A 24,831-nucleotide genomic window follows, 5' to 3' on the forward strand; every position below is an offset into this window, starting at 1 on the left:
ATTTCCTATAATAGATTCTTAATAATAATAATAATAATAATAATAATAAATCCAAAATATGTAATATAATAATTGTTGTTTGGAATATCTTTTTTAATTAGTATATTTTATTTATATATTATTATTTATTTCATAATATAATTTATTATTATTTTAAAGTGTTATATTATTATTATTATTATATTTTAACTAATATTGATACAAAAAATGAAGCAATAATTATGAATAATGTTGTATAAATATTCAAAATGGAAAAAAACGGTATTATTGATTTAAGATTGATTATACATGCCACTTTAATAATAATTTGCTATACTAATATTTATTATATAATTATGCTCAAATTATATATAATTATGCTTTATATATTATGCTCAAACTATATTAAATATATTAATATATTTGTATTATTATTATTAATGTTAATAATGAAAAAATATAAACATATATAAATATTTTAATTTTTAATACTTAAAATAATTAACTTATTTACTATATTAGGTTTTGACATTTAAAATAGTGATATAATAATAATAACAGTAATAATACAAATAATAATTACCATTTTTGTATCAATATTTAAAATGGCAAAAGTATAATATTATAATTACTGTTTTTATTATGACAGATTTGGTCCAAGAACATCACCCAAGCGTGTCTGTACTCACTGCAGTGTTTCTGCTCTGTAACAGTGGTTTAGTGTTTCTGAGCAGGAGTCTGTGGTCTGGATCCATGGTGTAAGGCTTGGACTGGTCCACTCTTCTCTCCTCCTCTGAATCATAAAATGTTTTCTCGCTGTTCTCATCAAACACAGCATCCTACAATCATACACACAATTAATGAATAAAAACATCTAAAAAAAACAAAATCCAGAGATCATTATACCAACTCTAAAAATGATGAAAAGGAACACCAGCAACTTTCTCTCCTGGGACAATCAATACAGTCTACATAACTTCACTCAGAGTTACAATATAAAGTCCTCTCCATCCTTCCGTCCTACCTGAAACCCTCAATGCTAGCTTTGAAAAAGAAAACAAAATGAAAATCAGATGAGCCCATTTCAACAACAATTTGTGCTCAAATGAAACCGCTAATCTTGATAGCTGAGCTTTAAAAATATAAATAATAGTCAAATAATAAAGAAATACTGTGCTTAAACACACACAGACAATAGCTAACCTCTCTCCACGGGCTGACAAACTGCGTCCTGGCATATCGGCTCAGCATGTGTATGATGACCACCTGACCCCACTCCTCCACGTCCACCAGCAGGTTACATAGCTTGCGGTAGTTCTTATGGATCAGGTCGATCCGGTCCGGACAGACCTCCTCAAACGCCATCACCACGCTACCAGCAACCAGCTACAAAAAACACATGATAAACGGCACGGTTTACAGATTAGCCACCTTTTAGAAGACTTTCATATACAGTAGTCAACATTTGAAGTGGATCAAAAAAGTTCAAATTTGTCCTAAAACAAGAACGCATTTTGGATTTAGGTTTTAGGACAAATTTGAAGAAAGGTTTTGATCCACTTCAAATGTTGACTACTGTATTATACATCAGCTTGAAGTGTTTTTTCACTATGTGGTACAATAGAAAAGTCAAGTTTAGAATTTTTGTTTTTTGATTGGTTGTCACACATTCCAGGGGTACCAATATTATATAAATAATATTTATTTATATATATATATATATATATATATATATATATATATATATATATATATATATATATATATATATATGATTATATTGAGATTATGATTTATAAAATTAATGATAAATGAAAATATAATAATAATAAATATGGTCATTTGCAATTATTTATTCTGGACTAATTACATTAAATTTTCTATAATTCAATAGTTCTGGTGTTAAAACGATAAATTTGCACAGGATCAGATATTTTGAATTTCTACAAATTATAATCATTTATGAGACATGAAACATTCAAGAAATATCCAAGGAACAATAAACCACATCTACATCCACCAAAAACACCAAACTACCCATAAACATTTGTGCACCTAAATGACAAATCAACAGACCAGTGATTAAAATAACCCATTAGAAATCATTAAATTTAAATTACATTTATAAACACAAATAACAGCGTATGAAACACAAAAATTAAAAAGTAAAGAAAAGCGAAAACAAGAACTGAGTGGTTAGTCTCTTCTCTCCAAGCCTGCATTTATTTGATCATAAGTACAGAAAAAAAAAACAGTAAAATATTGAAATATTTTTACTATTTAAATAACTGTTTTCAATTTGAATACATTTTAAAATGTAATTTATTCCTGTGATTTCAAAGCTGAATTTTTAGCATCATTACTCCAGTCACACGATCCTTCGGAAATCATTGATTAATATGCTGATTTGTTGTTCAAGAAACATTTATTATTTATTATTTTCAATATTTATTAACAGTTGAGTAATTTTTTTTTTCAGGATTCTTTGATGAATAGAAATATCAAATAGATCAGCATTTATCTGAAATAAAAAGCTTTTGTAACATTATACACTATACCATTCAAAAGCTTGGAGTCAGTTTTTTTGGGGGGTAAAGAAATTATAGAAAATTAATACTTTTATTTAGCAAGGATGCTTTAAATTGATCAAAAGTGATGATAAAGACATTCATAATGTCACAAAAGATTTCTATTTCAGATAAATGCTGTTCTTCTGAACTTTCAATTCATCAAAGAAATCTGAAAAAAAAAAAAATCTATCCAGCTGTTTTCAACATAATAATAATAAAAAATATTTTTTGAGCAGCAAACCAGAATATTAGAATGATTTCTGAAGGATCATGTGACTGGAGTAATGATGCTAAAAATTCAGCTTTGAAATCACAGGAATAAATTACATTAAAATATATTTTATACAAATAGAAAACAGTTATTTAAATAGTAAAAATATTTCAAAATTTTACTGTTTTTGCTGTATTTTGGATCAAATAAATGTAGGCTTGGTGATCAGAAGAGGCTTCTTTAAAAAACATTAAAAATCTTACTGTTCAAAAACTTTTGACCGGTAGTGTATATATGTATGTATGTATATAGTTTACATTAGTTTTATGCTTTTGCCACATTCATTTTATGCTGTGGTACTCATGTGGAAAGTGTTGGTTTGAATATTGGTATTGTATTGTAATTTCACCTATCTGAACTTCGCTATAAATATATATTACATTTGCATACCTGAAAAGAAGAATAAAAAGCTTCTGTACACATTTACGCTTACACTCTGAGTTATAAAACTGTGCATACACACACAAACACATGCTGCGCACACACACACACACACCACAGCTTCTGTGCAATTATCACTCACCCGCTTCTCCTGCAGCAACCCTAAAGTTGTGCTGGAGGTTTATAATTGCAAATTAAGCTGATTAGGTTATATATGCGTCGTAATTACAAACCTCAGTGTGGTCTCAAAACAAACAGATGCTTGGAAGATGACAACCTGTTCTGCTTCCCACCAAGCTAATATAACACACCACTCTCACTTTAGACTAATGAACTACAGTATATGAGAGAGAGTGTGTGAAAACAACACACACAGAGAGAGTTTGAGCAGGTCAGGTGCTTCATTCATCATCATGTGACTTCAATTCCAGCTCTGAGGAACGAAATTACATGTAACTGATCACTTAAACCTTTACAGAAAGGGTGCAAAATTAAACTTTTGCCACATCGGTCAGTGGCAGGTGAATTGAGAAATTTAGCAACCGTAAGTATTACGCAGCAGCCATGAATTTGCACTGATCTTAAAAAAAAAGTGAGCTGGTCACGTCGGCGATACGTCAACTATATGACGATTTTTGATTGTGGGCGATAAAAATGTCTCCACGATCTGCTTTTGAAGTATCGTGCTACAGCACACATTCTTTCAGTGGCAGTTCTGGCGCCGCCATACTGTACAACGCCACATCCATTCAGTGTTAACTCAGTGTTAGAATTACATTCATGGGACACTGCACTTATTCGTGATCACAAAAGTACATTATTTGCGTGTGTCTTAAAGCCTTGCCGGTTAAACTTTTCATTTATGCGCTGGTCTGACGTGCGCTTATTCTGATGCCCGTTTCACACCGCAAGCGTGAGCGGTGCGGATTTTTTTTCACCGTGCATGTTAACAAATGAGTGCATTCACACCGGGAGCAGGAGCAGTGCCGCGATCGTTTCCATGCCGAGTCTATTTTTGCTGCATTGCTTACCCTGAATTAAAGTCAAAATGCATTGTTCTTGATCAAAATTGACCCGATTAACATTAAAAATAACAAATTTCACCATAAAATCATGTGTTTCTTGTTTCACAATCACCATATGCAAAAATAAAATGCACGAAAATACATCACTTCCACGAGGTCTGTTAAATTAATAAAACTAGAGGCATTTGTTAGCTTTAATATTACTTTTTCAATTCAATTATTCAATCCAATTACACTTTATTGTTGGAATTCTTTCCAAAATTTGTCTTGTATCTCACGTGCGTCTCACATCAATTCACATCGATAATTACTCAACAATAGACGCACCTTAATACAAAAAAAAATAAATAAATAAATAAACAAAAAACAACAACAACAGTATATACATAAACACGCGGCTACAGTGCATGAGTCCTTTCTATTTTCCAGAGGCCAATTTGAACCCCCGATTCTGATTTATTAATTTTACAGACTGATACACAAAAGATTTTACAGCATGTAACAGACAATTCAGTCTAGCATATGCAACTCTAAGCCTTCTGTTAGATGGCAAAAATTAATATTCCTCATACAAAATGTGAGAAGGGTTGGACATAATTTTTCTGACTGGGTCGGCAATTTTTTTGTATACAAATCTTGAAAACTTGGCTCAAGTTTATCGTGTAAACTACCTAATGTATGTTATTTACATATAAATGTGTGTGTGGGACAGAGGGGAGGGGGACCCGTCGGATCACAGAGTACGCTGGCCATATCATACATCAAAGCACATGGCACACCGTTTTCGAAGGAGAACGCTGGAAAATATGACAGAAATGACGATACTCGTCTGTATTGCATGCAGTAAGCCGCGGTTCAGCTGCATACGCACCGCTTCTGCACCTCTCACGCTTGCTGTGTGAAACGGGCGTGAGCCCGTACACCCGAAGCACGCGCACTAAAAAGGCTGTCTAACAGCGCCTGATTACTCAACTAAGTTATCTTTTGAGCTAATACTGTCAAAACACACAAGGTTTACATATAGACACAGTTGGTTATGTCTAAACTGAAAGTAAACAGTTGAGAGAAACAGATGCGTGCCTGTATATTAGATGCCTGCAGCTCTTAAAGGGACCTAAACATGCTGCCAACTGTAATTAAAGGGATAGTTCACCCTAAAATTTAATTTCTGTCATTATTTACTCACTCACATGTTGTCCCAAACCTGTATTAATTTCTTTCATGTGCTGAACACAAAATAAGATATTTTGAAGAACGTGGGTAACCAAACAGTTGCTGGTCCACATTGACTTTGACAGTAGGAAAAAAAATACTATGGAAGTCACTGTGGACCTAATAGCATTTATGTTCAGCAGAAGAAAGAAACTCATCCAGGTTTAAAATTAATTTTGAGTGAGTAAATGATGAATATTAATCATATTAAGAAATTCTTTTAACCCCAAAAGAAAACTATGCTCCCTTCGAAATGGTTTTCTTTAGAATACAAATCTTGTGTAATCCCAGGCTATCTGTAATCGGAAGCACGTTTAAAACTGGAATATAATTTAATTTCATTCACACGTGTTTCATAAACACATAATCCTTTCTGGATCACAATCCGCCCTCAAAATGTTAAGTTTAATTATTCTAGTTGCTGTGAGAAAAGGCTATAAATGATCCGTCACCTGCAGGATCAGAAAACATTATTATAAGCTAATATAATGTTGTGAATCAGGCTAAAGTAAGGTGATAGATTTGAACACTGGCTGGTTATGTACTTTCTCAAATATTGATTTCAGATCATTTTTAACACAAATCAGTAGCTACGGACTGCAGCTTTAACACTGAACATTTTTTTTTTACATTCTAGCAGACATTATACCAACAAAGCACAATTTAACTTAAATTAATAAGTAAAATAAAAAAATTTGGCCATTTTTGAGACTTTTTTGGCCCTTTTTGAATCAGGAATGTATTTTTTCTGCCTTTAAAAAATGATTAAAAATGTTACTGAGCAACTGACGAGTAACACTGTTTCAGCAGATTTTCCTCGTGCTTTGGATTTTGAACCCTGGCACCACAAGCTTGTGCAGCGCTTTTTGAATACATGCAATCCGTGCATGTATTTGAAAACATAATATTCTGCAGTTTATTTACAAATCGTTTAAGACCATTTCACAATTTCAATCATCATACAGTAACCAGCAACCACCTCTTCCTCTTCTCATTGGAGGCATGAGATGCAGTGCTAAACAGTCTCTCGCTGTCTGTGTTTCGTGCTTGTAATTAGGGATGCACAATATTATCGGTATCGGCCGATAATGGCTTTAAATGTAAATATCGGCATCAGTCCGATATGAAAAATTATGCCGATATGTCTTGCCAATAAGAGGAATAGATTAACTCTCATGTGCTCAGGGTTTGCTAGTGATTAGATCACGTCATGATGATTAGAATCACTCTTTTGGATCACTGCACTTAATCTGTGAAAGCACATACAGAATGATGCTTTCGGTGTGTGATAAACAGTAATAGCACATGCAGCGGCAGCAGTGACAGCCTCCCCCGGGTCCTATAATGTCCATTCGGTAAAGAGTTTTAATCTGTAGGGGGAGCTGTTGGCTTCTAATTAAATTAAAAGTAAAATAGCCTACGCAAGTAACATTTAGACTGTTTCTGATTAAAGGTCTCATGGCATGAAAATTTCACTTTATGAGGTTTTTTAACATTAATATGAGTTCCCCTAGCCTGCCTATGGTCCCCCAGTGGCTAGAAATGGCGATAGGTGTAAACCGAGCCCTGGGTATCCTGCTTCGCCTTTGAGAAAATGAAAGCTCAGATGGCCCAATCTGGAATTTTCCCTTTATGTCGTCATACAGGGAAAGGCTACCTCCCCTTTCTCTGCTTTGCCCGCCCATGAGAAAATGAGCTACGACCGTGCGAGGAGAGCGCAATATTTTTTTTTCCTCGAGAGACATCATGGCTTGCAAACGAGCGAAGCGTGGCAGTTGCTCAGAGCAACATGAAAAGCCAACAACGTAGGCTAGCATTAGCTACATGATAATAACTGCAACAGCATACATAACAAACCAACTAAAGTACCGTATCCAGACACAATATTTTAAACTAACCATTCAGAGACGTTCTGCTGTAGCCGCTGAATTGCAACTTCTTCATCCGGTGCTTCTCCATCCGGATCAGATTCTGGTTCAAACTGAAAAGCTTGAATGACTATGTGTCTACGAGCCATTACGATACATCCACTGTCAACATTAGCGCGCAAGCTGGTTAAGGCCACACACCCACCCCTCCACCTTGCCCCGCCTCTCTCCTCCTCATTAGCATTTAAAGCTACAGACACAGAAATGGCACGTCCTAAGGAAAGCTCATTGTGGGACTGGCTCATTGTGGAACTCCTTTTGCCATCACATACCAGATCAGAAAGCAATTTACTTTCAATAAAAAATTAAGTAAATATTTGAAAAGTGTATACAAAATGTGCAGGGCTAGAGGTCCTCCAGGACAGGTTTAGGAAGCACTGCTTTAGACCATCTACAAATGTCAAATCTTATAAATAAAACAAAATGTTGGGGTTAACACTGGATCTTTCTGGGGGGAAATATGCAGCGATTGATTTATAGTTTATTTATAGTTGTTTTCAAAGCTTCAATGTGCTGTCAAAAAACTCCATTACAGTTTATTTAATCCTAACAAATAAGTTCTTGTTAAAAACTAACCAAAATTAAAAATATTTTGCTTATAATTTCTGCACAGGAGAGACTTGGTGTTGTTTCCAAACAAAAAGAAAAATATATCGGTATCGGCCAAAATGATTCGAAAATATCGACATATCGGATATCGGCAAAAATCCAATATCGTGCATCCCTACTTGTAATGATTTTTGCGTCTTTCTCTGACGGTTTTAAATACTTCCACACAGCAGACATGTTTGCTGCATCAGTGTGCGCCTCTATTTGATCATGTCACGTCATTGTTCAGTACAATTTAATCGGTCTTTTAGCTTATTCGGTTGCCGAAAATTCGGTGCATCCCTAGTTTATTCTATCTTTCTATTTCCCATTCATCTTTAGCTAGCGTCTCCCCATCTTTCCGTTCCCATATTACCCAACAAGAGCTCCAAGGTAAACTCCATCCACCATCAACAAAGCTCTTACTTACACACACCTCATCAACAAAGCTCTGCTATCTCTGCTGCTTGACAAGACCTTAATGGAAAAATCACACTAAGCAAATGGCTCCTCTAATAACAATAAATTTCCTGTAAAATTATGAAGGGTACAGGACGTTTCCCTGGATCCATTTTGTCATGAATTCTAATTAAGGCCGGGCCGCACTGACGGGAGAGGAAACAGGGAATGCTGGGTCATCAGCGAGCGAGGAGAGATAGAGAGAGAGAGAGATGCTGGAACGATGCGGCTGTGATTGATGCTGTGCTCGCCGGTCAGACTGAAGACACACCTACGTGCTCATATTTCATCAACGGCAACACATCCCTGCCAGCTTCCTTTAGCAGTGTACAGGGGAAGCTCGTAGAGATGTCTATTATGTCACAATAAACATTTCCAGCGCATATTCGGGAAGCTCTACACGTGAAATACAGCTCTGCGCTAAAAGCATATGAGGACGGTGCTAAAAAAACATGACGTGAGCTGAAACCCCATACACATAACTCAGATTTGAGGCTGGCAGGAAAGTTTTAAGATAATGTGTTGCTGAGACTTTGTCCAAGGCCCTGGCGGGAATGTGTTGAGTTCAGAAAGTGTTTATTTTACTGCCAGAAGTGATTTAGATAGAGGAATGGCGATAGAGGGAAGGCAGACAGGAATGAATGTGGTGTTGTTATGCCATCTGGTGGCTGTACGCTGTAAATTAAAGTTGATGTAAAACGATGCATTAAACTTGATTAGTTTAGTTCAGTTCAGCTCATTTGTATATTTATAATGCACATTGTGCCAAAACAGCTTTTTAGAATATAGCTGGTCAGATTGTAAATCCAGTCAATATCGCTCTGCTAAAAGCTAAAGAAAGGTTTTTCAATATTGTACAGGCAGATAAAAAAAAAATTACAATTTGTTTTAATCCCATGTTTTTTGTATTTTAATTTCTCATCTGTGTTTAGAAGTAGAATGAAATGATTTATTTGTAATTTAATTTCATCATTTTATTGTATTAACTTTATTTTACTTTATTACTTTTAATTTATTATTTTATTTATTGCATTACTTTTTTTTTTACATTACTTTTATTTAAATTTATTTTATTGGTTCCTTGTGTTTTTTTGTTTTTTTTAAACATTTTATTTTATTTCAGTTAAAGTTTCATTTTATTTCTGATAACAACCTTTTTTAAGGATTTAGTTAACTATAGACCATTTCAAGGACGTAAACAATAACAAAAGTGTAGGAACGCTACTGCGCATGTCTGGTCCTGAAGCATTTCCGGTAGCGCCATTTTTAAATCTCAGATCTATCAAAACCTACAGCGTATCCTTTTTAAATCAAGCGAAAACACAAGTTAAGTTTTTTTTTAAGAAATAAATATAAAGAATATTAAAACAAAAAAACATTATTTTAAATTGTAATTTTTGACAATATTACTGATTTTGTCTGTATTTTTGATCAAATAACTGGAGGCTTGATGAGCATAAGAGACTTCATTCAAAAACATCAAAAATAGTAATGCGTCCAGACATTTGACCAGTACTGCATATAAACAAAAGACAGAGACGGTTTCCAGCAAATTTATTAACATGTGATCAATATCAATATTTTTTTTTTTATTATTATTAATTTAAAATTATTCTTTTTTAAATATTTTTCAAGTTTACCCAATTCAGTGGAAAAACAATTTCATAAAGTAAACATGCACTTTGCTTCCAATTTCATGTAAAACAGACCATTTAATCCTATTAAACCTCAATAATTTGTTTTACATTTTCATCACTAATAAAATTTTGGTTTAATAATAGTAATAGACATAGCATGAAAAAACTGGTGGTGTGTGTGTGTGTTGATTTTACCGTGCTTTTGTCTTTCAGGAGTTTCTCAATCACTTCGATCAGATGCTCTTTCTGATCTGGGTCCAGACTGGAAGACAAAGGCAGAGACCTCTGTAAAACACTCGTTGGTTAACATTCAGTGACCACATCTGTGTGAATGTGTTTTACCTGTAGAGTTTCTGAATGGCGTGAGCGGCTGTTTTCCGCACGTAAGGTGAAAGGTCAGCGGCTGCTTCTTTGATGGCCAGCATCATGATGGGGACGATGATGGGAACTCTGATACTGGACAGGACCCTGAGAGCACTCGCTCTGATCAGCTGATTGGGATCCTACACACACACACACACACACACACACACCAATGATAAAGACGTGTGTTAAGTTAGTGCTAATATAAAATACAAGCAAAACTTTCAGTCTATGCACAAAGGGGCAGAGCATAATGGGAGGAAACTAGGGGTGCATGATTTGGGGAAAAATCTAATTGGATTTTTTCAGAAAAAAACGTATTTGTTGTGCTTGTTTGTAGGGAAGCACATTTTGGCCAAAATTTTCGGAATATATATATATTAATATGTCTATAAAATAATAATAATAGAATTAATTACAACATTTTATTATTATTACTAATTAGTAACTAAAAATAAATATAAACAACAATAAATAACACTATTACCACTATTTTATATATTACTAAAATACTTTTTTTTATAAATAAATACTATATATTACATTACTAAAACAAAAAAATCAAGTATTTAAGAAAAATACGATAATTTTATTTTATAAATTATGATAATGGTAAGCGATATGATAAGCACCAAATATTACTTAAAAAAGTATACTACATTATATTCAAATACATTATATTACTTAAAATAAAAAAAATACATATTTAAGAAAAATAACTAAAAAATAACCATTTAAGAAAAAATTATGATAATTACAAAACTATAAAATTACAAAACGAATAATCAGAATTGTCTTAATTTCTTCATTTTTCACACATTAAACCATCACATTTTGATGGAAAACTGCAGTATATTTATTTAATTAGAAATAAGAAGTATTGCTATTTCTACTACACACAAATACCACACTATATATATTTCATTGCCAAAAAAAAAAAAAAATAGCATTTAAAAAAAATGTAATAATTTTGTTATATTACAACTATAAAATCACACAACTTTAAACCATTGCATGTTTATTTTGACAGAATACTGCAGGATATGTATTTAATTAAATTGCAGCCTTTGTGATTTGATAATCGCTCAAAGCCATATCATAATTTCTAATCATAATTTCATCTAAAGAGCAAAGAGATCATCATGGGAGAGGAAAGGGGCGGACTTACCTTGAGCGCCCGCTGAAAGGTGCTGATTGACAGGAGGGCCAGATCCTGCTGTTCCTCTGCATAGCGGACAAGGTACACATACACCAGCTTCTTCAACTGAAACACATTATTAAAACACAAAATTTAAAAAAACAGCCCAGTTCTAGTTCATTATTCTGGGTAATTTGCTTCTGTTTGTTTTACAGTTTCCTACAGAAACACAACAGGAAAGACACACAGAAAACTTTAAGAAGCACACAAACAAGCATCATCCAATCCCAGCTTTAACAAACTCATTTTCCATCTTAACTCGGAGTCTATCATGAAACAGTCTGATCAGATTGTGCTCAAAGGTGAAGGGTCAAAGGTCAGCTCTCTGTATAATTGCGCCCAGCTCTCGGGGTGATGAGAGATCATTAGCGATCAGGGAGTCACTACGACGCATTCCATCATCATCACCACGGCGATTACCAGCCAAATGGAAAAACATCACTCACTTCATAAAGAGAGACATTACCCATCTGCCCCTCTGGTTAATCACATTTACATACAGCGGCCTGCTGATCAGGGATTGGAGCAGCCGTGTGCATGTTAATTAGACAGCGACTAAATGAGCCGCTGGCATTTATGAAGCAGAATTATAGGAGGAACAGAAAAACAAAACTGATGTTTTTTCACGTAAGATTGTTGTTCCTGGGTCATTTATAATAGGGACGCAAGAAACCTGAAAACAAGCTATTGTGCTTTAAAAAGTGCATTCTGTGGATTAATCCAGTTTTAAACCAATTTTAAAATGAAACCTCAAAAGGATCCACCAGAAAGATAAAAAAAAAGTAAAATAAATACAATAAATTAAAATACAAGTAAATTAAAATTATGAGAAAAAAAATACAGTAAAAAAACATAAAAATACATTATTTTATGATTGTGAGAAATTAAAAAAATAATATACACGGGATTTACATAAATTGCAATTAATATGTTGACAGATACCATACAAAAAAAAACATCAACCTAATAGCAAGTAACATATAGCAATATTTTCTAAACTATATTTTATAAACATTTATAATGTTATTTAAATGTTTATATGTTACATTATTTATAGTTTAGGCAGGGTTATTGTAGTAAACTAAAACTAAAACCATTATAAAATAATAATAATAAAAAACTTAAAATTAAATGTTAAATGAAATGAAATATTTTAAAACTTGTAAACATTTTCATTTAGTTTAACTTGATGTACTAAAAAAACTGGGGGAAAAAAATCAATAAAAACAGTATAGACTTTTAAAAAAATAAATAAATAAACAAACCACACAAAAAAAAAAAATTACAAAAAAATCTTAACAATTGTGAGGGTCTGTGGCATCAAAGATTTAAATGTTACTGCATAATTAAAAAAAAAAAAAAAGATTTTTAAAAGGTAAACATGATATAAAGTAAATAATAAAAACAAATAAAAATTATAAAATAATATCAAATGAATTTGATAAACTTAATAAACACATTTTACTGAAAATCATGCTGTTCACAGAAATCTCAAGTTCATTCCTACAGGATGTCATGTAAAGCTTGTCCAAGTTAGCAACAGTAACCAAGCAAGGGAGGAGTTTAGTGAAGGGTCAAATACATGAGTGTTTGAGTGTGTACGAGTGTGTGTGTGTGTGTGTGTAACCCTGCAGTGAGTGGATCAATGGTCACACCTGTGGTCTCGCATGCGTGTATGTGAGTGTGTGTGTGTGTGGATCAATGCCAGCGTCCCCACGTCTCTGAGCTCCAGAGAGCGACAGCGTTCAGCACACAGCTGCCCAGCGCTGAGCATCAGACATGGGGGGAGGCAGAGAGAACGTGACTGGGCCCCTGGACCACTAATTACACACCGGCCCCTCAGCAGCAGTCTTCTTCAGCCAGGACGTTTTCCCAACCACCTCTCATGTCTTTCCATCATCCTGTCCAGACAATCTTCCTTCCATCTAAACATTCATTCTTCATCAACAAGGGCTTCCCTGCGAGATGCCTGATCAAAAATAACTCCCATCTACAGGGGTCCTCACAGCTGCCGAACATTTGTGTTCAGCAGTCGATTTTCACTCTCAAGCCAAAGCAAAAAGAGCAGTGAGGAAAACTGATTTGAGCATATTTTGTTGCGTTTTATATATTTTCTTACCTCAATGTTTTTGCTTGCAACGTTCTTCACCACCGCTGGGAAAAGTTCAGATGCATTCTTTCCCTTGGCAATCAACTAGATAGAGACAAATAAACATATGATGAGACAGAATGAAGCAACATACTGATGCTGAGTGATGAATGCAATCATAAAATCAGAGACTGGATCTTCAGGGATAGTTCAGCCAAAAATGAATATTCGGTCATCATTTACTCACCTTAAAGTTGTTCCAAACCTTTGTGAGTTTCCTTCTTCAGATGAACATTAAAAAAGATATTTTGGAAGAATATTGGTAACCAAACGGTTGCTGGTTCCCACTGACATTGATGGAAGTCAAAGGGGACCAGTTTGCTTACCCATGTTCTTCATTTTTGGGTGAACTATCCCTTTAATAGCAGATCTCTCTCTCTCTCTCTCTCTCTCTCTCTGTCAGTATGGCTTACCCCCACAATCCTCTTCATGGCCTCCAGCTTCAGAGACTCTTTGTTGCTTTCCAGCATCTCCTTCAGATCTTCATTCCTGAAGAGAACACAATGATTCAGTATTACAGTAACTCATATTTAAACACGGTGAAAGAAGGATTTGATTCATTTACATTCATGTACCCTTATGAAAATGCACCATGCTAACCATATAGTTTTAGCTATAGAGTGAAAGTAGGGCTGTCAATTCACTCCAAATCAGTGTCAGTGATTTACTATTCATTATACTATTGATTTACAGTGATTTATTATTCAGCTTCAGTTCTTTTATTGTAAATGAAATAAAAATAATATCTGTATTATCCACAATTGTTTGTTCACAGTTTCAAAACAGCAGAACCATGAGCGATTAATTACTGGTAGTTTACATATATATATTATTTATTTATTTTTAAATTAGTGCTGTCAATTGATTAAATTTTTTTTACTAATTAAATCGCACATTTTTTAATTACCGGTAGTTTATATGTAGATAAATTATATCTACATTGAAAATTATATCAAATATTGTTATATATTAGAAATATTATAATAAACTATAAACTGGGCAATTCATATCGTTTCAAAATAAAAACAATCAAAATAATAGAAAAAAACACTACAATTGTATTTATTTTTTTACCTGCATGTCATGTTACAATTAACTGACAACAGAGAACCACGAACATAAAATGTTTTGTTAAATTGAGATATTATCTTAAAAATCTCAGTGGGTAATTCAAGTAAATACTTTAGGTTGGTTCGGCTGACATAAACAATAAAAATGCCTGGCCTACAGCACCATAAACACCAAAATCTCAATCCCAGCTAATGGAAAACGGTCAAAGATATATTAGATTACTCTGAGCGAATGCTGGTCATTCCTCTGTCCGCACAGTGCTGTCATTTACATATGTACCATGTGAGAGACACATTCTTCAGACAATATGAAGATAGTTTGCCATCATGTCACAGAGATACAGATGAGCTATTATTTAAAGGAACTGCAATATAGAGCTGGACTATAAGGATGCTCATCATACAATCATGTGAGTGTTTGACTAAATGAACCTACGAATAAGACGACAAACCGATAGCCTGACAGAAATATTAAGACTGTGAGAACAAAAAAGCTGAAGGAAAGCCCAAAAAAAAAAAAAAAAAAAAAATCAAGATCTGTGCCTAATTTCAAAAGTGCCTTGTTTTGAAGTGGTTGAAAAAGTGGGTTTTCTTGGCTTTACTTGAGCATTTCTCCTACCCTCTTCTTGGTTTCTCTTCATTACCGCTGCTGTGGTTGTTGGTCAGAGACTGCTCCTCCGAGCTGAAGTCTGATTTCAGCGTGAGCTGAAGGTTTTCTGCTGAGACGAGAGCGTTTCGCATCACTCCAACGGCCTCCAAGCGCAAGCTTCCCAATCCTCCGTTCATCTTACACGTTTACACAATTACTAAAAATCACAAACCACAGCAGTAGAGAAGGTCAAGATGATCCACACAAAGCCTTGGAAGAGCAACCCACCACAAAAGGTTCCTCAAGCCTTGCTTATCTTCATGAATCCATTCAGATTTAACTTCCAAACACGATTATGAGATCATCCATTTCTTCAAACCAACCCAGAAGACCAGATCTAAGAAGTTGAAGCTAAGCTAAGAGAAAGTATGACAGGGAGTGACAGTCAACTGGTTTTCTGTAAAGAAGCCCAGAGAAGGACAAGACAGCACTATCCTCCAGCCTGACTCGATCATCTGGTTAATGGCCACGTGCAGCAGTCGCACAACCATCCAGTGTGACCATCACACACCAATTAGATCCATGAGCACTGAGAGACCAGTGAGGTTACTATGGTTCACTCTTATCATGGACTGAAGGTTGAATTCCCTTACTTTCCTTCAAAGTTCTCCTGAGATTTGGTCAGTTGTCCAAAGAAGCTTTTCACTTTTGGGTCGCCATTAGAGAACGATGAAACCTCAGGTAATGATTGGGTTGAGAGAAAATCAACCTCAGAAGATCCAGAGCTTGCAAGCTGCGTCCCTTTGAGTGCCGGTTGCGTCTTGTAGCCAATAAAGGAAGCGGGTAAAATGGAAAGGAAGTCCATTTAGGTCAAAACAGCACCATCTAAACCATCTAAAGAGCTGAGGCAACTCCTATCCCCTCCGGTCGTGGTAATTCTTCGTGGCTGTGGTTGCCTCCCTTTAGAGGAAGCGTAAAGGCTCTTATCTTCAGACCGAGGCTTTCATCACGTCTGCAGAACAGTGTTCTTCGCTTGTGTTCGTCGTTCACGGCAGGTCTGCTTATCCTGATAGTGTGAAACTTCCTCCTGCCAACCAAGGCAACAAAATATAACAAGTCTGAAACAAAAGTCAAACCCAAATAGTGAGACGGAGGAAGGAACGGGAAGAATATTTTGCGAGCATGGCTGGGCGAAATTGGTTGAATCAGTTGGACTGAACAAGAATCACTCGAAAAAAGATCATAAAATGCACCATAAAAGCAGTCCATACAACTCGTGCAATATATTCAGAGTCTTTTCAAGGCATTTGATAGCTTTCAAAGAGAAACAGACTGAAATAAAGCTATAATTTGCTGATAAAGTGGTTGACTCAAGAATTGCTGCAACTGAATCACTGAATCAATGAGTTTAACCTGAAAACTGGAGCAGAAAACAAATCATTATTTTGTTCTTATCAGCTGAGAATGAAAGCAATCCATACGACTCATGCCCTATATTTACACAAGTCTTCTGAAAATATATGACAGCTTTCAAGAGAGAAATTGACTGAAATTTAAGTTGTTATTTGTTCATAATCTTCCCCTCCACTTGAGAATCAATGCAAATGACTCAATGAGTTGAAACAGTGAACAACTCTTTATTTTGAGCCAGTTCTACAATGAAAACTGTTTGAGCTATAGTTCACAAATTGGATTAAATGATTCATTAATGAGTTGAGTTGAGATGATTTGTTCTCAAATTTCAGTTCAACTTACCTGAACAGGCTCTTACATGAAAGCAGCTCATATGACTCAAGCGCTATATTTTGAGTCTTCTGAAGTCATATTACAGCTTGGACCAAAATGTTATTTGCTGAGAAAAAAAAAATCCTCCTCCAGTGAGCTACAAACTTGCACTGCAAATGACTCAAATGAATCAATGAGTTGAACTAGAGAAGCTGTGAACAAATTATTGCTTTGAGCTGGTTCTTATGAATAAAAGGGAATGATCTTGATCTAGCTCACAATCTGAGAAATTAGTTAATGAATTAGTTCAACTCACTAAACATATTCTTGAATTAACAGCTGACTGAAGAGGAAGATTGTCAGCGAATAATGACTTAAATTTAGATTTTTTAATCACACAATGCTTTCTTACAACTTTGCAAGAGTTGTATAGACTACTTTCATAAAGCATTTTGTGTCAAGATTACTATGAAAAAGACCTGTGTATCTACAATATTACATTTTTAATATAATATATCCAGTGGTTGGTTCCACAGAAGAAAGTCATACAGGTTTGGCACAACATATAAAGGTGAGTAAATCAAGACAATAAAACATTTTTGGTGAACTATCCCATTTTTATGCTTAACATCTCATTCTTATGCTTCTCTCGCTGTACTCATGAACTCAGTCTTCTGCTTGCAGTCATGTGAGAGCGCCAATTCAGTTAGGCCAAAATAACATTAACCATTCTTCCTTATAGGCATCAACATACCAATAACACACACAAACCATCCCACCATCAGCTACAACAGAAAACCAGCATCTTGTAATCAGGAAGCAGACATTAAACAGTATCCTCTTAACAACAGAAAGGAATCCATAAAATCTAGTACCAGTGAATAAATAAATAACAACCAGCAGTGAATAATAAATGACACGAATCACGATTCTCTTACGTCCCATTAGATTAAACAATTACCAGGCTCATTAATGTAGGAAACAGCAACAGGCTTCCTGTCTAAGGATGGGAATTTGTCATTCAGTACCGTAATTGTTGGAACAGATCCCTTAAAGCTAAATGGAGTTGAGATCCCATAGGACGGGGACATGAAGGTTTGACATCAACCCTGTCTACGGCCTTCACAAAGAGTCTGGAGAAGACAAACACTGAGGCGGAGTAGATAAACACTAGAGACAATACAGTATGTAGATCAGTCCTTGAGCTCCAGGCAGCACCTTATGACATGCATCAGCACAAACAAGGCCTAGGCCTGAGTCAGGCCTAGTTTATAATACTGATCTGATATTTGCATCAAAAGGATGAATAGTGCTCTGATATTACGGCATACTGACCCCTGGAGGAGGAGGAGGGCTGCAGCAAACAACGACATGAGATTGCAAGACAACACAAGATTAAAAATGCTGAACCACCAAAGATTTATGGGATTTTTTTAGTAATAATATATTTTTTATTTGCTTGAAATTAAATTAAATATATTATATTATAATATATATTTTTCTTTGCATTTGATCTTTTTTCTACATTTTGTTTTCTTTTTAAAAACTACTTTTTCCCTTTAAAACAATTTTTCCTTATATAAAAAAACATTCTAAGAAATAAGTACATATATGCATTCTATCTGTATAGAGAAATAAATATATTAAATATTAAATTATTATGCACATTTAATAAATATTATTAGCTGATACATCTCCAGTTTTGCTAGAAATATTTCATATTTAAATCAAATTATATGTGTGTATCTATTTATCCATCTATACTTTTATTTATCCTCTGATAAATACAGATGTGCTACAATCATGTAACTCCATTAATTCATAAACATACTTTTGCTGGAAATATTTAACCTGTATATCAAATGTATAAGAGTGTGCATTTATACAGGCCTCCATAATAGAAACATTTGCTACAAAATGTAAATTTTTTAGTTTATTACATATTTATCCAAAACTATCACACAAGGCATGTTTCCAAAATCAACAAAGCTCTTAAAATCTATTATGTCAGCCAGTTAGACAATATCTTGGTGACAACTTTTACATCAACAATGAAAAAGACAGAAAAGCAAATGAAGAGTTCAGATGCAAAAACCTCTTAAATAAGTGCCATCTGAAATTTTCTTCTAAAATTAGCATTTTTCTCATGCTTCTCCAATGCTTATGTTCAGTTATTTCACTTTTACGGCAATGAAAAGCACCTATTGTACTGAACCTACACATAGGAGCCTGATAAAAATACTAATTTTAGAAGAAAATTTCAGATGGCACTTATTTAAGAGGCTTTTACATCAAATATTTCAGTTCTCAAGACAGACAACACAACGCTGACCTGAAATGTAAACTGACAAATCTGTGAATTAACCCAAAACTCTCTCACACTGGCCTTTGAGGCTGCTTAATCTACTCTCCATGCAAATATTACACAGGCAGTTGATCTCGCAGACGAAGTATAATACTTAGTTCCAACCTAACAATATGTTTAATAACCCAAATTAGCAGTTCACAAAAACCTAAGACACCCAAACATGCACAAAAACATTCTTCATATGCTATGACTACACTTCTCACACAGGAACCAGTGAAAAGCATATTAATAAGGATCAAGTGAGTGTGTGTTCCGGGGTTCTTACTTCTTGTAGTCGGCACTGAAGAGGCTGAAGGCGGCCCCGCCGCTGCTGATGCTCGCGGGGATGCTGCTGTTCTCCTGCGCCGCGTCCACACCGGACTCCACCGAGCCCTGCTCGTTATACGACACGCTGTTGGCGGACATCCCGAGCGTTTACCCCGATTCACACTACAGCACCGCGACCTTATTTATCCTCCGATAAACGCAGATGAGCTTTAACGATGCTACGTTTCTAATTTTCACTGAATGAATCGAAACTAAAACTTTTTTCACTCCTGAGGTGCAACTTTTTTCCTCTTCCAGGCAGAGTCGGAAGTGAGCTGGAGTTAAGTCACATGACCGTCACATGACAGCTGCGTTACGAACACGTAACACACTCACACGTGTCCCTTTTTGTCTTATTTTCATTCTGCTGTTATATTTTCCATATATGATATTTTGGTAACACTTTATTTTAAGGATCAACTCTCACTGTTTACTAGTTGCTTATTAGCATGCATATTACTAGCATATTGGCTGTTTATTAGTATTAAAATTAAAATGCCTTATTCTGCATAAGCACATTTTATCCCTTAAACTGCACACCTAAACTTAACAACTACCTTACTAACTATTAATAAACAGGCGTTTGTTCAGGGGAAACACTTACAGTCAATGAAGTGTTACCCTACTAATATTTTATACATTATTATTATGTTAGATTATACTCATAATTATGTTACAGCCCATAAACTTTCAAACTAAAAGAGAAGTCTTTTTTAGTTGTATTTATTAATGATCGTATTTAATCTCCAATCAAAACAAACCTCAAACTATGTAAAATAAAGCCCAATTTTGTCAGAACTAGTAACCCAATTTGGAAGATTTACCCAAATAACCATTTTATAAAAGCAATATTATATTTTATAATTTATAGTACAAATTATACAGCAAATAATCATGTATTATATTAAGTTTTATTACTACTTTATTATTTAATAAATATTTTAAAAGCAATATTTAAATGTAACTTAAATAAAAACATTTATACAATGTAAATCTTGATATAAATTATGTAATACACATATTTTACATATAATTATATCAATCTGATTTAATGATTTTAAATAGTCGTATTTATATATGCATGACTATATATAATTTAATAATATATGTAATTTTTCAACAATAGACTAAGCACGCATCCTTCTTCTCTCTCGTTATAGGATTTGGATATTTTTCTTATTTGTATTCATAAATTATAAATTTATTTATTTTTGTATTTTGATCTCATGTTATTATTCTCATCAATTATTCATTAGGTTATGGCCCCAAAACTTTACAAGTATAATTCTGTTTTTATTTATTAATCATCTTTTTTATGATCCTAATTAATAATTAAATATAGCCCCCAAACGTCCCCTCTGACTCTTTGTATTTTTATAGTTTTCTTTATTAATTATTTAACGGAACATTCAACTTTCTTAAATATGGGAGATGTAATATTTTGTCAGCCCCTTACAAAAAGTATTGTGATGTTTATTATGATATATCAGATGGTAATACCGTGGTACCTTTGATAGAATTTAATACATAATAAATAAATTATATATTACTAATAAATTATGTATAATGTGTGAGTGTTATGGTAATATGTTGTTTTATTTTATTTTTCATTTGAAGTGCTTGAAAACCCACAGCGATTCTCATAATAATCAGCAGATGGTGACAAATCCTGATTCAAAATATTATTAGTACGTGTCCTGTTTTTGTCACATGCTGCTGATGATCTGGAAGACCATATTTGTTTTACTAAATATATCTAGTCAGTAGAAGTGGCCCATTTCACTTTTTATATATTTGATATACTATTTGAATAAAAACGTGACTTTTGTAGCTTTCTGTTTGCAACAAAACCCTCACAAGCGCAATCACTTCTTAACTTCACCTCTTTCTTTCCTCCAGACTTCCACATGTCTGACCCTTTCTTTTCTCTTCACCTCCATTATAATGACCCTAAAGCCACCTTTACTTTGTAAAGCTTATGGAGAGGTGAAGAGTTACTCTTTAAACCGGAGCAATCAGATGATTGTTGACCAGAGCTGTAGTGTCTCATTGTAAGACGTGTACCTTCAAGGCTCTGAACATCTGAAACAGGTACGGCTGCTTTGGGGATTGTTTTATCTTGTGATGTTTATAGAGCAGAAGGCCAGAGGTCTGGCGGTCTCAGGGTCAGTTAACAGACACGTTTACAGTGCTTGAGGGAAGACAACACTGAGCCTTTCATCAGCTTCAGATTTCACTGTGGCTCATTATGACATCATAGATTACCTCAAAATAACTGCTGCTGACCATAAAATATCTGAGGTTTAAGGGTTCACGGAGACACACAGGCACTTAGAGAAGGGGAAAATATGTCTTCATTAACTCAGCAGATCAGATCATTAATGCCTGTGACACACACAAACACACACACACAATTTCTTTTAAAAATCCTACACAAACAAACCTCAAACCTGTACTATAAAGCTCAGTCTTGTCAGAAATAGCAACCAAAACTACCCAGTTTGGCAGATTTACCCAAATAATCAATTTTGTAAAATACTGTATATACATTTTTAATACTACATTAATTCGTTAATTAATATTTTTAATATAAATATAAAAAAACTGTCTAAATGTAATTCTTAAAAACTTAAAAACATATTTAAAGAATCTAAATTATTTAACATTAAGCACTCAAATAATATGATTATTACATTTTGTAGTAATGTAGTATTAAAAATTAATAATAATTTGTTATACCTTTATATATATATATATATATATATATATATATATATATATATATATATTAAAAAGGTATGTAACAAATAATCATGTATTATATTAATTTTTAATACTACATTAATTCTTTAATATTTTTATTATGAAACAAATATTATATAAAATATATTTAAATGTAACTCTTAAAACATTTAAAGAATCTAAAATATTTTACATTAAGCAATTATAAAATTTTGAGAAATAATATTACTTTAATAATTTTAAATAAATATTTATAGTAATACTACATTATATAGTAATATATGCAATTTTATAATACCAATATAATTATTTGACAGCATTATCTTTATATCAATACTAAAGAAGCAAATTAACCATGATAAAAGGACAAATACACATTTTAAAAAATATATGCATACAATAAAAATATTTATAAAAAACGCATTTTATTGGACAATATTTATTTATTCACATTATATTCTTTCATACAATCCATTTAAAACATTTCCTCCTCATTTCATCTGCTATTAATCAACAAACACACATCTGTTTGTCATGATGAAGACATTTATATCAGACCAAAAGTCTGTTCTTACAGCGAAAGCACTTCGCTATAAATGTTTATAAAGGACTTTCAGTTTATTTGGGATGAATAATGATAATCTGGGTTTTGAATTATGAAAATACACTGACATGAAGCCAAGTCTAAATATGTAATCCATTCATACACTGATTTCCCTGAAGAGTGTAAACATTGTGAATCTGTTCTGTCTGTTTGAGCCAGTGGGGTCTGTAATACCTGTATTAATATTATTATAAAACAATCCCCCACGAGTGAAACATCTACTAGAATTCAATCACATGTTAACAATATAACAGTTGAACTCTTAAACATAAATCATTCTCTCTCTCGCTGTTTCTGATTTGGAAACATTCTGTGACAGAGATATGTTTTTCACCATAGATATAGAACGGTATAAAGAAACACAAGAGATAGAGAGAGATGGATTGAGTTCTTTCTCTGGAAGAAACAGGAAACTGAGATGCCATTTCCTGATATTCCAGTTCATGTCTGGCAGTCTGTGGCACGGTGATCTGACTTCAGCTGAGCTGGAAATATAAATATGTTCAACATGTTTTGTTCTTTTCTCTTTCCCTTCATTTTATTTCTTTCTGAAACCCGAAAGGGTTTTCTTCTTTTTTTTCTAGAAAACAAGTGAAAGATGATTTCCTGTTCTCAAAGACATGAAGAACTTTGAAGGTTTTGAAAAAAATGAAACAAATTCTAAAAGCAAATTCTAAAACGTGCAACATGTGAGTGATATTTCCAATTTGATGTGAGGAAGTTAAACGTTTAAAAGTCTTGTTTTTGTGCAGAACAGGTCTCGGATTGATACGTAAGGATCAGATCATTGTGTGTGTGTGTGTGTGGTATTGTGTGTGTTTGTGTGCGCTGAAGTGTGTTTAAACAGCGATTAGCAGCTGAATGTTCATGAATTGCTGCTCAGAGAGGTGAAGCAGAGAGAGCGAGAGCTCAGCTTTAACCCTTTCTCTGTCCCTCTGTCCTCTGACCTTTGCTCTCTTTCATCTGTCCTCCTCTCTTCCGCTGTGGAATCTCAAGATTGTCCCGTCAGGTCATTCATCCTCCTCCAGTCAAGCTCTAGTGTTAAAAAACACTGAATGAACACTAAACACTTCATTATGCACACCATTACTGACTACACAAATCAACTGCATACTCCACTTTACAAAGTCATAGAAATCACAATATTTGCAGCACACTTCACATTAGTAAAAATACACAAAAAAATACTGTAATAAACAATAACTGTTGCACACTTGCTCTAATGTAAACCACTATACCCATATGTCATAAAATGGCATTAAATGGCATAAAAAGTGCCAATTTATTCATTTATTTATGTTTATTATTATTTATGTATGATTCTGTAACACACTCTGTTCTGTATTGCAATTTTCTTCCAACAGGGGGGAGTAACTATTTATAGATCATCATATTTATTTAAACATTTAAATAAAAAAATAAAATAAGATAAGATAATAATAGGATAATAATAGGATAATAAGATAATAATAGATTCAACACAGCTGTCACTGAATTATGTGCAATTTTTTATTTAATTTATTTATTTTTTTTGCTGTAAGGAATTAAAGTGCTGATTTTTTTTTACCTTAAATCTGCTCCTTTGGGAACAAGATTTTCCTTTGGACTCATCCCCTGCACCTGTCCTCCCTCACACGCACTTACACACACACACACACACACACACA

At 33.8% G+C, this 24,831-nt stretch overlaps 1 protein-coding gene across 2 annotated transcripts in view; it reads right to left on the reverse strand.

Annotated features, from left to right (window-relative positions):
* The window catches only part of LOC306862525 (AP-3 complex subunit beta-1-like), a 63,647-nt gene extending 43,530 nt beyond the window's left edge, over positions 1–20,117 (reverse strand). The window contains exons 1-8 of one of the 2 annotated variants that reach the window (XM_079405362.1): positions 19,778–20,117; positions 14,174–14,249; positions 13,731–13,805; positions 11,582–11,677; positions 10,393–10,553; positions 10,246–10,312; positions 1,183–1,365; positions 669–818 (exon numbers count right to left, since the gene is read on the reverse strand). In XM_079405362.1, coding sequence (XP_079261488.1) covers positions 669–818; positions 1,183–1,365; positions 10,246–10,312; positions 10,393–10,553; positions 11,582–11,677; positions 13,731–13,805; positions 14,174–14,249; positions 19,778–19,917 — 948 coding nt within the window. In that variant the 5' untranslated portion in view covers positions 19,918–20,117. Of the gene's footprint in view, positions 1–668; positions 819–1,182; positions 1,366–10,245; positions 10,313–10,392; positions 10,554–11,581; positions 11,678–13,730; positions 13,806–14,173; positions 14,250–15,449; positions 16,261–19,777 lie in introns of those variants that run through there. The other variant, XM_079405361.1, reaches the window with a different exon arrangement.
* Positions 20,118–24,831: the final 4,714 nt, after the last annotated feature.

The sequence above is a fragment of the Barbus barbus genome (assembly GCF_936440315.1).
Source record: "Barbus barbus genome assembly, chromosome: 43".
Taxonomy (NCBI): Eukaryota; Metazoa; Chordata; class Actinopteri; order Cypriniformes; family Cyprinidae; genus Barbus; species Barbus barbus.